General features: G+C 39.5%; 1 protein-coding gene across 50 annotated transcripts in view; it reads left to right on the top strand.

The window, feature by feature from the left end:
• CLASP2 (cytoplasmic linker associated protein 2) overlaps positions 1 to 13265 on the top strand; it is a 149307-nt gene that overhangs the window by 119726 nt on the left and 16316 nt on the right. For all 50 annotated transcript variants that reach the window (XM_080673653.1, XM_080673650.1, XM_080673645.1 and 47 more), the window contains 5 exons: positions 2081 to 2224; positions 3255 to 3398; positions 5444 to 5550; positions 7011 to 7164; positions 11597 to 11825. In XM_080673653.1, coding sequence (XP_080529779.1) covers positions 2081 to 2224; positions 3255 to 3398; positions 5444 to 5550; positions 7011 to 7164; positions 11597 to 11825 — 778 coding nt within the window. The remainder of the gene's footprint in view (positions 1 to 2080; positions 2225 to 3254; positions 3399 to 5443; positions 5551 to 7010; positions 7165 to 11596; positions 11826 to 13265) is intronic.

Below are 13265 nucleotides of genomic sequence, written 5' to 3'. Positions count from 1 at the left end.
AGTATGCTGTGGTTAAATATCAGAAAGGAAGTAATAGAATAGGGAGAAATGGCAATACAGAGTGACTTTATTTAAGTAAGTAATATTTTAAAAAATAAATGTAATTTGATTACCTCTTTTTCTGGGTTACACAAACATGTTGAAAATTATACACACCTGATCTAGCAACTAGATTATTTTTCCTCCTCTTAAGAAAAATGAATGTTTGTGTTATTAAAGTTACAGACTATGTATACAATCTCGAGAAATATTCTACTAAAATGTAAAGTTTCAAATGATTATATGTGCATAGTGGTTATTTTGCCTGTTGTTATAATAAACCCACCTATTCTGTGAAACCCTTTTAAAACTTTGCATACCTCTATAAATTGCTAAGGCACTGCATTAATTGAATCTCATTGTTCAATTATTAATGATAGCAAATTGAAAACAAAATACATTGATGTTCATTTTTTAATTTATTATAGCACCTTTCAGATATTAACATTGATAGAAGGTGACATGGCTTCAAGAATACAGAATATTATGTTCTGCTGTAATTGAGTGGGGCCTGCAACTGCACAATTAACCATAGTCTCTTTTCTTCTCCATTGTACATTTTACCCAGGATGGCTGATAACTTAACTCTTGGTGTGTGTTTTTTTCCAATTCATTTCATGAAGTTGTAATTCTTAAATTCGTTCATTTGGAAATGAAATATGTAATTTGATCCCTTCTGTCTTGTTTGTTTGTCTTACTGGAAACAGAAAAGAGAAAATACACAAGCAGCAGAACCTTATTTTAATATTTACTCTCTGTATATTAGCATGGTACTTTCCGAGACCTTATTTGGACTGACTGAGAAAAATTACCCATTAATATCAACAATAGGGGCAGAAAGTGCATAGAAAAATGGATTACCTTAATCTTTGGCAATATGTTTTCAAAGTTGCTCTCTGAATCAAACATTTAAACCTTCCCTTTTTTAAGTCAGGAAAGCAGTATTTATTATGTGTTTGGAACCTTCTATATCTAAGGACTGTGCACTCTGCCAGGTGTCATTTCTAAAGTGGAAAGTCTTAGAAAGTCCTTAATTATAAATCCTGGAATGTTTGAAGATGTGACTTTAAAAATAGTGGTTCTCGCGCTAGCTGGTTTGGCTCAGTGGATAGAGCGTCGGCCTGCGGACTGAAGGGTCCCAGGTTCAATTCCAGTCAAGGGCAAGCAGGAGGCAGCCAATCAGTTGTTCTCTTTCATCATCGATGTTTCTATCTTTCTCTCCCTTCCTCTCTGAAATCAATAAAAATATATTTATAAATAAATAAATAAATAAAATAAAAATAGTGGTTCTCAACCTCTTTTTCTTCCCCAACATACCTGAGAGAAGGGAGATAATTTAACCGTGGCTTTTTATAAGGATAAAAAACAGCTAATTCTAAGGAAGAAGTTGTGTGCCTGCATCCCACCATGTAGCCACACATCATTCCTGGGAGAATGATAAGACTTTTTAAACCTACATATAACTCTTGTACACATAAGTGTTGTCTTTTCTCCAGTTTTACTAGTGTAAAATTTTCTGTGACACTTCTGTTGGAAGGTAGTTCTAGCACTTGATGGAACTATTAAAGAACCTGGTCTCATTGCGTGGGCCTTATTTGACAAAAACTCTATATTGCCCACCTTAATTACTCACTTGATTTGTAATGCCTTATTTTCAAAATACTTTGGTTCATTTTCCCAAAAGCCACATTATACTTAGTTGATAAAGACTGGCTCTCAGGGAGTCTAGACAAGAGTCAGCTGTAAGCTCTGAAGGAGAGGTATATAATTCTGTCAAGAGAATCTTCAGCAATTGATCAAACCGGGCAGTGAAACATCTGGGACTTAAAAGTACTGCTGTGTGTGAAAAACAAAAATCCACATTGTTATACACTTGTACCTCAGGTAGGTAGGTGGTTGTTTAATTCTTTGTCGGTTGCTTTTGGGTTTTTTTTCATCTTTTATTTGCCAAAAAATAATCACCTAATTGTTTTTGAAATGTTGTCAGTGTCCCTCAGTGACCATCTATCTGATTGTCCTCTCGTTGTGCTTACTTCTGCAGGTGAAAGTTGCTATCCTTAAATATATAGAAACTCTAGCCAAACAGATGGATCCAGGAGATTTTGTAAATTCCAGTGAAACTCGCTTGGCAGTCTCTCGGTTTATCACTTGGACAACAGAACCCAAAAGTTCTGAAGTTCGGAAGGTATGTTTTAATATAAATTTTAAAAGATAAATTAGAAAAGCAAGTCAGTCATTTTGGTTTGCCAATGAAGGAAGCTAATATTTTCAGGTCATTACCAGTTAGCATTGAGTTATTTACCTGGTGTTATGAAGACCTTTTTTTTTTTTTTTAATCTTCTGTTGTTCTGTTTTAAATTGTTCTAAGTTTTATCCACTTAATATGAGCATAATGTTCAAACTTAGAATAAAAACTATTCTTGCCATAATTCTCTAACCTCTAATCTTGTAACCATTCAAAATATTTCAAATCTTTCCCCTTGTATTTATTTTCCTATGTATTTCAAATAAGAGCTTACACTGTTCTTGAATTACTAATTTTAGGCATTATCTATTGATCCTTTGATGAATTTAGTCATGTATCTGTCTATCTACCTCGTTAAATTTTCCCATAGTATTCCCACATCCTTTCCTAGATCTTTCCCCATAACCTTCAGAATAGTTATGAATAAATTGTTGGTCACCAAAGAAAAAGATTTATATTTTAACTTCGGAAGTATTCACTCCTATATCATCAGATCTTTCTGATGTTCTTTTTATCTTCACTTGAGGATGTTTTTTTGTTATTGATTTTAGAAAGAAAGGAAGAAGGAGGGAAGGGAGAGACAGACAGACATCGATCGGTTACCTCCCTTATGTACCCTGACCATGGATTGAACCCAACCCGCAACCTTGTTGGTGTACCAGATGATACTCCAACCAACTAGCCACCAGTCTGGGCTCTAATGTTTTTTTAAGGATCTGTTAGTATTTTCAACATCCCTGCCACTTGTCTATGGCTAATATTTTTCATATGCTCAAGTAAATAGGTTAAAAATTTCTAATAAAGAAATTTTAAAGTGTATAAGAACTTCTGTTTTTCTGAGAAAGATGAACTTCTGTTTTTCTGAGAAAGATAGCCTTGTGTTAGTGAACAGAAATATTGAGTAAAGAAAGTGGTCTCCTTTGAGTAACCAAAATATATTCATCTACCTCTGTGTGTCTTTGTTTTCTAGGCGGCGCACTCAGTGCTGATTTCCCTCTTTGAACTCAATACCCCAGAGTTTACAATGTTATTAGGAGCTTTACCAAAAACTTTTCAGGATGGTGCTACCAAGCTTCTTTATAACCACCTTCGAAACACTGGCAATGGAACCCAGGTATTTTTAAGTTATTTTCTTAGCTATTATCCTATATAATAAAAGCCAAATATGCTAAGTGTCTGGTCATCTGGTTGACTGTTCAACCAATCAAAGCACAATATGCTAATGATATGCTAAGGCCGCTCAACTGCTCACTATGACATGCGCTGACCACCGGGGGCAGACGCTCCGGTTGGTAGGTTAGCTTGCTGCTGGGGTCCAGCCGTTCGGGACTGAGCAAGACGGGCCGAATACACCCTGGAGCCCTCCTGTGGTCCCTCCCTGGCTGGCCAACCTCCTGCATCCCTCCCCGGCCCCGATCGTGCACCAATGGGGTCTCTCGGCCTGGCCTGCACCCTCTCACAATCCAGGACCCCTTGGGGGATGTCAGAGAGCTGGTTTCAGCACGATCCCGCAGGCCAGGCCGAGGGATCTCACTGGTGCACGAATTCGTGTACCGGGCCTCTAGTATAATATGATGGTTGGTTTAACAATTACTGCTTTTTTTCCTACGTGAAATAAACTTCTGACCCTAGTATGTAATGTTTGCATCAACATTAGACAGCATTTCCTGAGCCAAATTAACTGTTGTCCCAGAAAGAATAGAATCCCTAGGCCTGTCATGTTTATATTATAATTTGGTATAGATTAGGGTGGTGAATGGTGACCAAAATATGAACAAGGAAAGAAATGTGAGCAAGAACTTAGATGAAGGCATCAACTTTGCATGCCATTAAATTAGAACATGCTATTTAGATGAACCAATCTTATTTGAGGACTAGAGGGATGACTTATTCCAGAATTAATGTATAAATCCAAAGAGGATAGTGCTTAAAAAGATGTGTTCAGCCCAGTTGGTGTGGCTCAGTGGTTGAGCGTCAATCTATGAACCAGGAGGTCATGGTTTGATTCACAGTCAGGGCACATGCCCAGGTTGCAGGCTCGATCCCCAGTGTGGGGCGTGCAGGAGGCAGCCAATGATTCTCTCATTATTGATGTTTCTACCTTTCTCTTCCTCTCCCTTTCTCTCTGAAGTCAATAAAAATATTTGTTAAAGATGTGTTTATATTTAATAATTACAGGCTTGTCAGTGCAAAGGTGCTAGATATATTGGATTTTATATGGGAGAAATAAAGTTTGAGTAAATGAAACAATGCAGTTATATACATCTAAATGGTATAGGATCATTTATGGAATATGCCTAAAAAATTGAACTTGTTTTTAAAAGACAGACCTTTGATAATGGCTAAAGGAGCAAATAGATTCACTTATGGCAACCTTAAAGTAAAGTCTGAATGTTAAAAACAATCTGAGTATAATTTCCTGGGACCAAAGTCAGTTATCTTTTTAAAAGGAGAAGGGATTGTTATACATCTTAAGAGATAGGCAAATTTATAATATGACCAGATTTTTATGCCTTTGGTGACTTGTGAAAATCATTTGTAAAACAAACTCAGGGAAGAATAAAATTTGAGCCCTGGCCGGTGTTGTGCAGTGTTGAGAGCATTGGCCCACACACCAAGGGGTTACGGGTTCAATTCCTGATCAAGGACATGTGCCTGGGTTGCAGGTTCAATCCTTGCCCAGTCGGGGCATATGTGGGAGGCAACCAATTGATGTGTCTCTCTCACATTGCTGTTTCTCTCTTTTCCACTCTCCTCTCAGAATTTTAGAATGTGATTATAGAATTCATTCTTTTCAAAAAGCAATGGAAAAAATATTTTCAGGTGAGGATTAACAAAAAAAAAGGAAATTGGCTCATACCAGGAAACTAATTTAAAATTCTTAATTTGGGATTGTGTTGAATCTTTGATGAAAAGATATTGATAATAATGGAAAGTCAGTGGGTAATGAGAACAAAAAAAGACTGAAGAGTTAGACTTCTAAATGGGGAGAAAGTTTTTTTCTACAGAAATCAGAGATAAGTACATGAATATTTAAATGGTAGATCTATAAATATGGCTTTCATATTGTTCAACTTCTTGATTGTATGCCTTAAGAGCGTTTTAATTGAACTTAACACAACTATCATACGTTAATATTTATTTGACTCCCTCCATCAGAGTTCCATGGGGAGTCCTTTGACAAGACCAACACCACGTTCACCAGCCAACTGGTCCAGTCCTCTTACTTCTCCTACCAATACATCACAGAATACTTTATCTCCAAGGTAATAAAGGGATAATTTTCCACCATAGTTTGTTATTGCAGATTCCCGTTATTGAAAAACAGACGTTAATATAATTCCATTTGATTTCCACTTGACTTGAAAGGTTTCAGACAAATAGAAACTTAGTAGATTCAAAAAATATAACATTTATTCCAAAAGTAACCATTTAAATGATAATAATGTATATGATACAGAATTTTTTTATTAAGTCAAAAGAAAACTTAGTGACATAGCTTTTGTTACATTGAATAGCATAGTTAAGTTTCTCAAATATGCTGTACAAATCCAATAAATTGCAAATTGTGTCTTTTAGTTATACTACTTAATGAAAATGGTGAGGGCAAGTTATAACGATGGATATTTAGATCTAATATTAGCCAACCACTTCTAAAAGTGGAAAAAATAAGCTTACAGACAAAAACAAAAGTAGAGAAGGGATAACATTATGTAATACTAATTAAGGAAAATGTAACTGAGATTGGTCCTTAATATAAAATATAACACATATAATTTTCACACACTTGTGCAATTCAAGCTTGGGCTGTATTTCAGATGAAGTTCTGACTCGTTAAAAAACTAATAGTTTTTCCTTTTTCCTATCCTTTTAAAAAGTAGTTTGCATAGTAGTCCATTTGTAGTTATTAGCTGGATTTTTTGTTATTAGCCATACATACCATGCTTCATCATACTCATTACAATTATAGGCTACATCATCAGCATAAGGAAGAAAAGTATGTTGCACACTTCGTGTAGCCTATTTCTTCCTGTTATGTAACAATTTTAATAGCTACATTCCAGCTTCAATTGAATTTTAGAATGTGATTATAGAATTCATGTCAATAATATGTTCAGTGTTAAAAATCCTCTGCCTTCTTAATTGTGTAAATACATTTATCTCTGTTGTTAGTGAGTTAATCACAGGAGTTAGCAAATCTTTTGCAAAGGGCCATATGGTAAATATTTTAGGCTTTGGGGCCATGCAGTCTTTGTCACTTCGACTCAACTCTGATGTTATAGGGTGAAAATAGCCATAGACAATATCCAAATAAATTAGGATTGCTATATTATACTACCATTTTATTTATGCACCCTAAAATTTTAATTTAATATAATTTTCATGTGTCATGAAATAGTTTGATTTTTTTTCTCAACTATTTAAACATGTAAAAAACCATTATTACATTTCAGGGCCATAGCTTGCTGGCCCCTGGTTAATCAGAACATCTTTAAAGGTGAAAAGACAAACCAGTTGTGACATTGTTAGAGTCATTGTAAGCTGTCCTTAATAGGTGGGCAAGGGGACATGTACTTTAACCATCTATAGCTGTTGGATTTTGTTTTGCTTTGGGGAATACACATTCTCTAATCCCATCTTTATAAATATCCTTCATGATTTTCTCAAATGTGTTAGTATTTTAAAACTGCACATAAATGAAAATTAGTTGATGTCTTTTTTATAGTGCATTTGATTATGACACAGAAAATATGAACTCTGAAGACATTTATAGCTCTCTTAGAGGTGTCACTGAAGCAATTCAGAATTTCAGCTTCCGTAGTCAAGAAGATATGAATGAGCCATTGAAAAGGGATTCTAAAAAAGATGATGGAGATTCAGTGAGTATTTGAATATTCTTACATTACAGACTTTTTCATTAAGAGTTTTTGGTTTGGGTTGTTTTTTTGTTTTTAAATATTTTTATTGATTTCAGAGAGGGAGGGCGAGAGATAGAAACATCAATGATGAGAGAGAATCATTGATTGGCTGCCTCTGGCACATCCCTTACTGGGGATCGAGCCCACAACCCTGGCATGTGCCCTTGACCGGAATAGAACCCGGGACCCTTCAGTCTGCAGGCTGACACTCTATCCTCTGAGCCAAACAGCTAGGGCTGGGTTGTTGTTTTTTTAACTTTGCTTTCTATCATTTGCAAACTTAATTTTCCAGGGGTCACACAAATACTTACTGTGTATATACCATTGTTCTGGGTCTTATGTTTAGAAGGCAGAGATATGTCCTCAAGTTCCTTGTAGATTTTCAGATAGAACTGAGTACTGTGGAGTTTTAAGTTAAAATGTAACGTGAATCTATTTTAGATTAAGTGGTCAGGAAGTCTTCAATCAGAAGGTGACATTTGCATTGAGACCTAAATTAAGGAGAGGATAATTCCTTAAAAGAAATAGCAAGTGCTGTAAAGACAATTAGATGAGGACACCCTATGCATAGTTGACGGCCAGGGGGAAAGCCAGTGTAGTTGGAGCATTATGAAAGAGGTGAGGAGCCCTAGCCAGTTTGGCTCAGAGGATAGAGTGTCAGCCTGCAGACTGAAGGGTCCAGGTTCTGTTTTGGTCAAGGGCACATGCCTGGGTTGTGGATTCAATCTCCAGTGGGGGTGTGTAGAAGGCAGCCGATCAGTGATTCTCTCTCATCACTGATGTTTCTATCTCCTCCTTTCCTCTCTGAAATCAATAAAAATATATTTAGAAAAAAAAGAAAGAAAGAAAGAGGCGAGGAATGGCACCTGAACCAGATCACCTGGATCTTGCAAGACAAAACTTGGCGCTTAGGATTTTCTTCCTTGTTAAATGTAGTGACTGATTTGCATTATCAGTTGTTTGTGTGCTTCCAATAAGAATATTATGATATTTTTCTGATACTTGTGAGTATTGTGCAGTTTGTTGCTTCTGCCCTTATACAAAGAGCAGTTACTTTTTATTCCTTAGGCCAGTGGTTGGCAAACCGCGGCTCGTGAGCCACATGCGGCTCTTTGGCCCCTTGAGTGTGGCTCTTCCATAAAATACCACGTGCGGGCGCTCACGTACAGTGCGATTGAAACTTCGTGGCCCGTGCACAGAAGTCGGTTCTCGGCCTGGGCGAGTCTATTTTGAAGAAGTGGTTCTAACACCGAGCCACACTCAAGGGGCCAAAGAGCCGCATGTGGCTCGCGAGCCGCAGTTTGCCGACCACTGCCTTAGGCTTTTCTCTGACAGCTGAACTTTTCTCAACATAAGCCATCCCGCTCTTTTCTAAGGAACCTGGGGTTTCTCAGGGTTCTCACAGTTGGAGAACCTTGCAGTGCTTCAGCACATCTCTAAAGGGCTCCCCCTCTGCCTTCCTGGCTTCTTTCCTGTTGTTGTTTTTCTCTCCGTGCCTCTCTGGCAAACGGGCCTGGTAAACGATGCTAAAAACCAGCTAACCATTCACATTTAAATTCTCTATCCCAGAGGCTGCGAGTGGTAGTAAGGACAGGTTAGTAAGAATCACTGCTTGATTGAGACTCTCCCTCTCCCCCCAAAGAGAGGGTCGATTGCGGGGAGCTGGCATAGTGAGTTTGAATCCTGTTTCCTGGCAACTGTTAGCTAGTCTGATTATTACTTTTTATAATATACATTTTTTTATTGATTTCAGAGAGGAAGGGAGAGGGAGAAGGAGATACAAACATCAGTGGTGAGAGAGAATCATTGATCAGCTGCCTCCTGCACACCCCCTACTGGGGATTGAGCCTGCAACCCAGGTAGTGCCCTGACTGGGAGCCAAACTGTGACAGATTATCACTTCTAAGCCTCCGTGTCTTCATTAGGAAGGTAGGGGTATTTCTGTACATTTTAGAAGTTATCCTATCTAATAAAAGAGTAATATGCAAATTGACTATCACACCAAGACACAAGATGGCCGCCTCCATGTGGTCAAAGATGGCTGCTTCCATGTGGCCACAAGATGGCCGCCACAAGATGGCCTGCAGGGGAGGCCAGTTGTGGGAAGTTAGGGATGACCAGGCCGGTAGAGGAGGAGAGTTGGGGAGACCAGGCCAGCAAGGGAGGGCAGTTGCGGGCATCAGGCCTGCAGGGGAGGGCAGTTGTGGGCGATCAGGCAAGCAGGGAGGGCAGTTAGGGGTGACCGGGCCAGCAGAGGAGGGCAGTTGGGGGAGACCAGGTCAGCAGTGAAGGGCAGTTGTGGGGGGCCCAGGCCTGCAGTGGAGGACAGTTGGGGGGGGACCCAGGCCTGCAGGGGAGGGCAGTTGGGGGGGGACCAGGCCTGCAGTGGAGGACAGTTGGGGGGGACCCAGGCCTGCAGGGGAGGGCAGTTGGGGGGGACCAGGCCTGCAGTGGAGGACAGTTGGGGGGGATCAGGCCTGCAGTGGAGAACAGTTGGGGGGGACCCAGGCCTGCAGGGGAGGGCAGTTGGGGGGGACGCAGGCCTGCAGGAGAGGGCATTTGCAGGGGACCAGGCCTGCAGGGGAGGGCAGTTGGGAGTCAGCAGTCCTGGATTGTGAGAGGGATGTCCGACTGCCCGTTTATGGACATCCCTCAAGGGGTCCCAGATTGGAGAGGGTGCAGGCTGGGCTGAGGGACACCCCTCCCCGCCACCCACCACCCCCCCCCCCCCCGTGCACGAGTTTCGTGCACCGGGCCTCTAGTTGTGAGTATAATAAGTCACATGACTTCATCCAGCCCAGACCTGAGCTCCAAATTCATACATCAAGTGCCTGTTTAAACTCCTAATCTTTTCTTCTCAAACTGCTCTTTCCTATCTTAGTTGATAGCAACACTACTTGCTTCGCCAACTGACAAGACAGTTGTTCTTGTCTCCTCTCTCTTTCTTGTCCTCCATACTCAGTCTGTCAGGGTATCTGTTGATTGTACTAGTATCTTCAGAATATATCTGAAATCCAACCACTTCTCACCACTGCCTTTCTGGTTCCAGCCATCATCATCATTAATTCTCTCACCTGGATTATTAAAATAGGCACCTAACTGGCCTCCTTGATTTTGCCTTTGCCCTCCTAGTCTATTCGTACTCCTCTACTCACACCTCGGAGGTCCCTGTCTCAAGAGTAAAAGCTGAAGTCTCCACAATACACTTTTCTCCTTTGTTGCCTCTCTGGCTTCATCTCCTCCTACTTTCCTCCCTGTTGATTCTTCTTCAACCACACTGGCCTCCTTGCTGTTTCTTTTTAATTTTTATAATTCTTTTTTTTTTGGTTGATTAATTTTTTTTAGAGAGAGAGAAGAGAAAGGAGAGAGAAACATCCATTTGTTGTTCCACCTATTTATGCACTCATTGGCTGATTCTTGTATAAGCCCTGACCAGGGATCCAACCTGCAGGTTGTAAATAAACAACAGGTTTCTTTTTTTCTTTTCATTGGTTTTTTACACAGAGGAAGGGAAAGGGATAGAGAGTTAGAAACATCAATGAAACATCAATCAGCTGCCTCCTGCACACCCCCCACCGGGGATGTGCCCGCAACCAAGGTACATGCTCTTAACCGGAATCAAACCCGGGACCCCTGAGTCTGCAGGCCGACACTCTATCCACTGAGCCAAACTGGCCAGGGCAACAATAGATTTCTTTACATCTTACTATAAGCTTTGACATTTTGAATGTAACTTTTAACTCGTTGCTTTCCAGTACATAAATTTTTTCAGCAGGTTATTGTTACCTTTTTATTTTTTAAAAAATATATTTTATTGATTTTTTACATAGAGGAAGGGAAAGGACTAGAAAGTTAGAAACGTGGATGAGAGAGAAACATCAATCAGCTGCCTTCTGTACACTCCCTACTGGGTATGTGCCCACAACCAAGGTACATGCCCTTGATCAGAATCGAACCTGGGACCCTTGAGTCCGCAGGCCGACGCTCTAGCCACTGAACCAAACCGGTTAGGGCTATTGTTACCTTTTTAAAATAACCTTTTGCCCTAACCGGTTTGGCTCAGTGGCTAGAGCGTCGGCCTGCGGACTCAAGGGTCCCAGGTTCAATTCCAGTCAAGGGCATGTACCTTGGTTGCAGGCACATACCCACTAGGGGGTCTGAAGGAGGCAGCTGATTGATGTTTCATTGATGTTTCTAACTCTCTATCCTTCTCCCTTCTTCTCTGTAAAAAATCAATAAAATATATTTTTAAAAAATAAATCTGTTTAAAAAATAAATAAATAAATAAATAAATAAAATCACCTTTTAAGCAGTAGGGAAACCTTTTCTTAGAATTTTTAATTGATACTTGAAAATGAGTTAATGTGCTATGTCTTCCCCTTCCTGTTAATAGATGTCTGGTGGTCCTGGGATGCCCGACCCAAGAGCAGGAGGTGATGCTACTGACTCAAGCCAAACAGCCCTTGACAATAAAGCCTCATTACTGCATTCCATTCCTGCTCACTCCTCTCCGCGCTCTCGAGATTATAATCCGTACAACTATTCAGACAGCATCAGTCCCTTTAACAAGTCTGCCCTCAAGGAAGCTATGTTTGATGATGATGCCGACCAGTTTCCTGATGGTATGTATGTTCTGTGTCATGCTGTTACTGCCTGTGTTTTGGAGGCCTGATCGTCAATGAAGCAAAAGATGCTCTTTTTTTTTTGTATCCTAAGAAGTAGGGATCTTTGCAGTGGTCAAGTTTTGTCCCATCTTCTAGGAGCTCATTTCTAATGGTTTGGTAGATATCTTCCCAAGAATGGGAAACAGTGATCATTCTAAGATCGTCCTTGAAATGAAGAAAACATTAATGGCCTCCCAGAATTAACTGAAACCAATGGTAGCTTATAAATTTATCTTTAGACACCATTTCAGTCATTAATTTTTATACCAGAATGACAAAACTCTGAAGGAATACCCATTCTTTTTTTTTCCTTTGTTGTTGTTAAATCTTCACCCGAGGTTGTTTTTCCATTGATTTTTAGGGAGAGTGGAAGAGAGAGGGAAAGATCGAAAGAAACATCGATGGCTGTTGGTTGCCTCCTGCATGAGCCTCGACCAGGTCCCAGGCTGGGGAGGAGCCTGCAACCAAGGTACATGCCCTTGACTGGAATCAAACCCGGGACCCTTTGTTCCATAGGCCAACGCTCTATCCACTGAGCAAACCTGGCTAGGGTGGAATACCCATTCTTTACAATAGCCTATTAAGTGTGAAGCCATAAACATATGCTTTAGTAAGATATATCCAAGGAACAAATATGGGAAAAGCTACCATTAAGATTTGGAGTCAGCTTAGATCTAAGCTCTAATGCTTACAATGGGCTTAAGTCTAAGCTCAACATTACTAAACTGCAAAGCTTGATAAATTGGTTGACCTCCCTGAGTCTCACTTGTCACCTTTAAAAGGAATGGAGATTGTTGTACCACTGCCCTTCTGATAATAGTATGCAGTAAGGTTTGGGAAAAAATGTATAAAAACTGATTAAAAAGTACAAAACACTGCAGATATTTTATTTTTAATAATAATTACATTTTCCCTCTACCAAATGACATAATCCATTAATTTTTTTTTTTCTTTTTAATGAAGACTCGATGTGGATATCTTCCTTACTCTGCTTAGGAATCTGTATCCCCAGTGCTGGTCATTTGTAATTTTTATAAATGGAAAAATATATTTTATGGCATAGAAGAATCATATTTTTACTAACTTCTCATGCTAAGAGACTTAATATAGCACAAATATCACAAAGTCAAAATTAGGACAATATAGCGAGATCACCCGCTATATTGTCTAATGTTCTCCTCCTTTTTCAAGGATTATATAGTTTCCATTTGTTAAAGGAAGGCATCTTTGGAAATTATATAACTGAAACCAAACAGGGTAGAATGTTTTTGAGCTTCAGAACATAAGTTCTTCACTGAATGATACTTCTTGATAGACTGCTGAAACATAGGTAGCCATGTTTGGTTGTGTAATCATTCTTTGAAGATAAGTCTTCAGTTAAACAAATAGTAGTTGCTC

The sequence above is a fragment of the Plecotus auritus genome, assembly GCF_963455305.1.
Source record: "Plecotus auritus genome assembly, chromosome: 6".
NCBI lineage: Eukaryota > Metazoa > Chordata > Mammalia > Chiroptera > Vespertilionidae > Plecotus > Plecotus auritus.
This window is presented reverse-complemented; position numbering and strand designations above follow the sequence as displayed.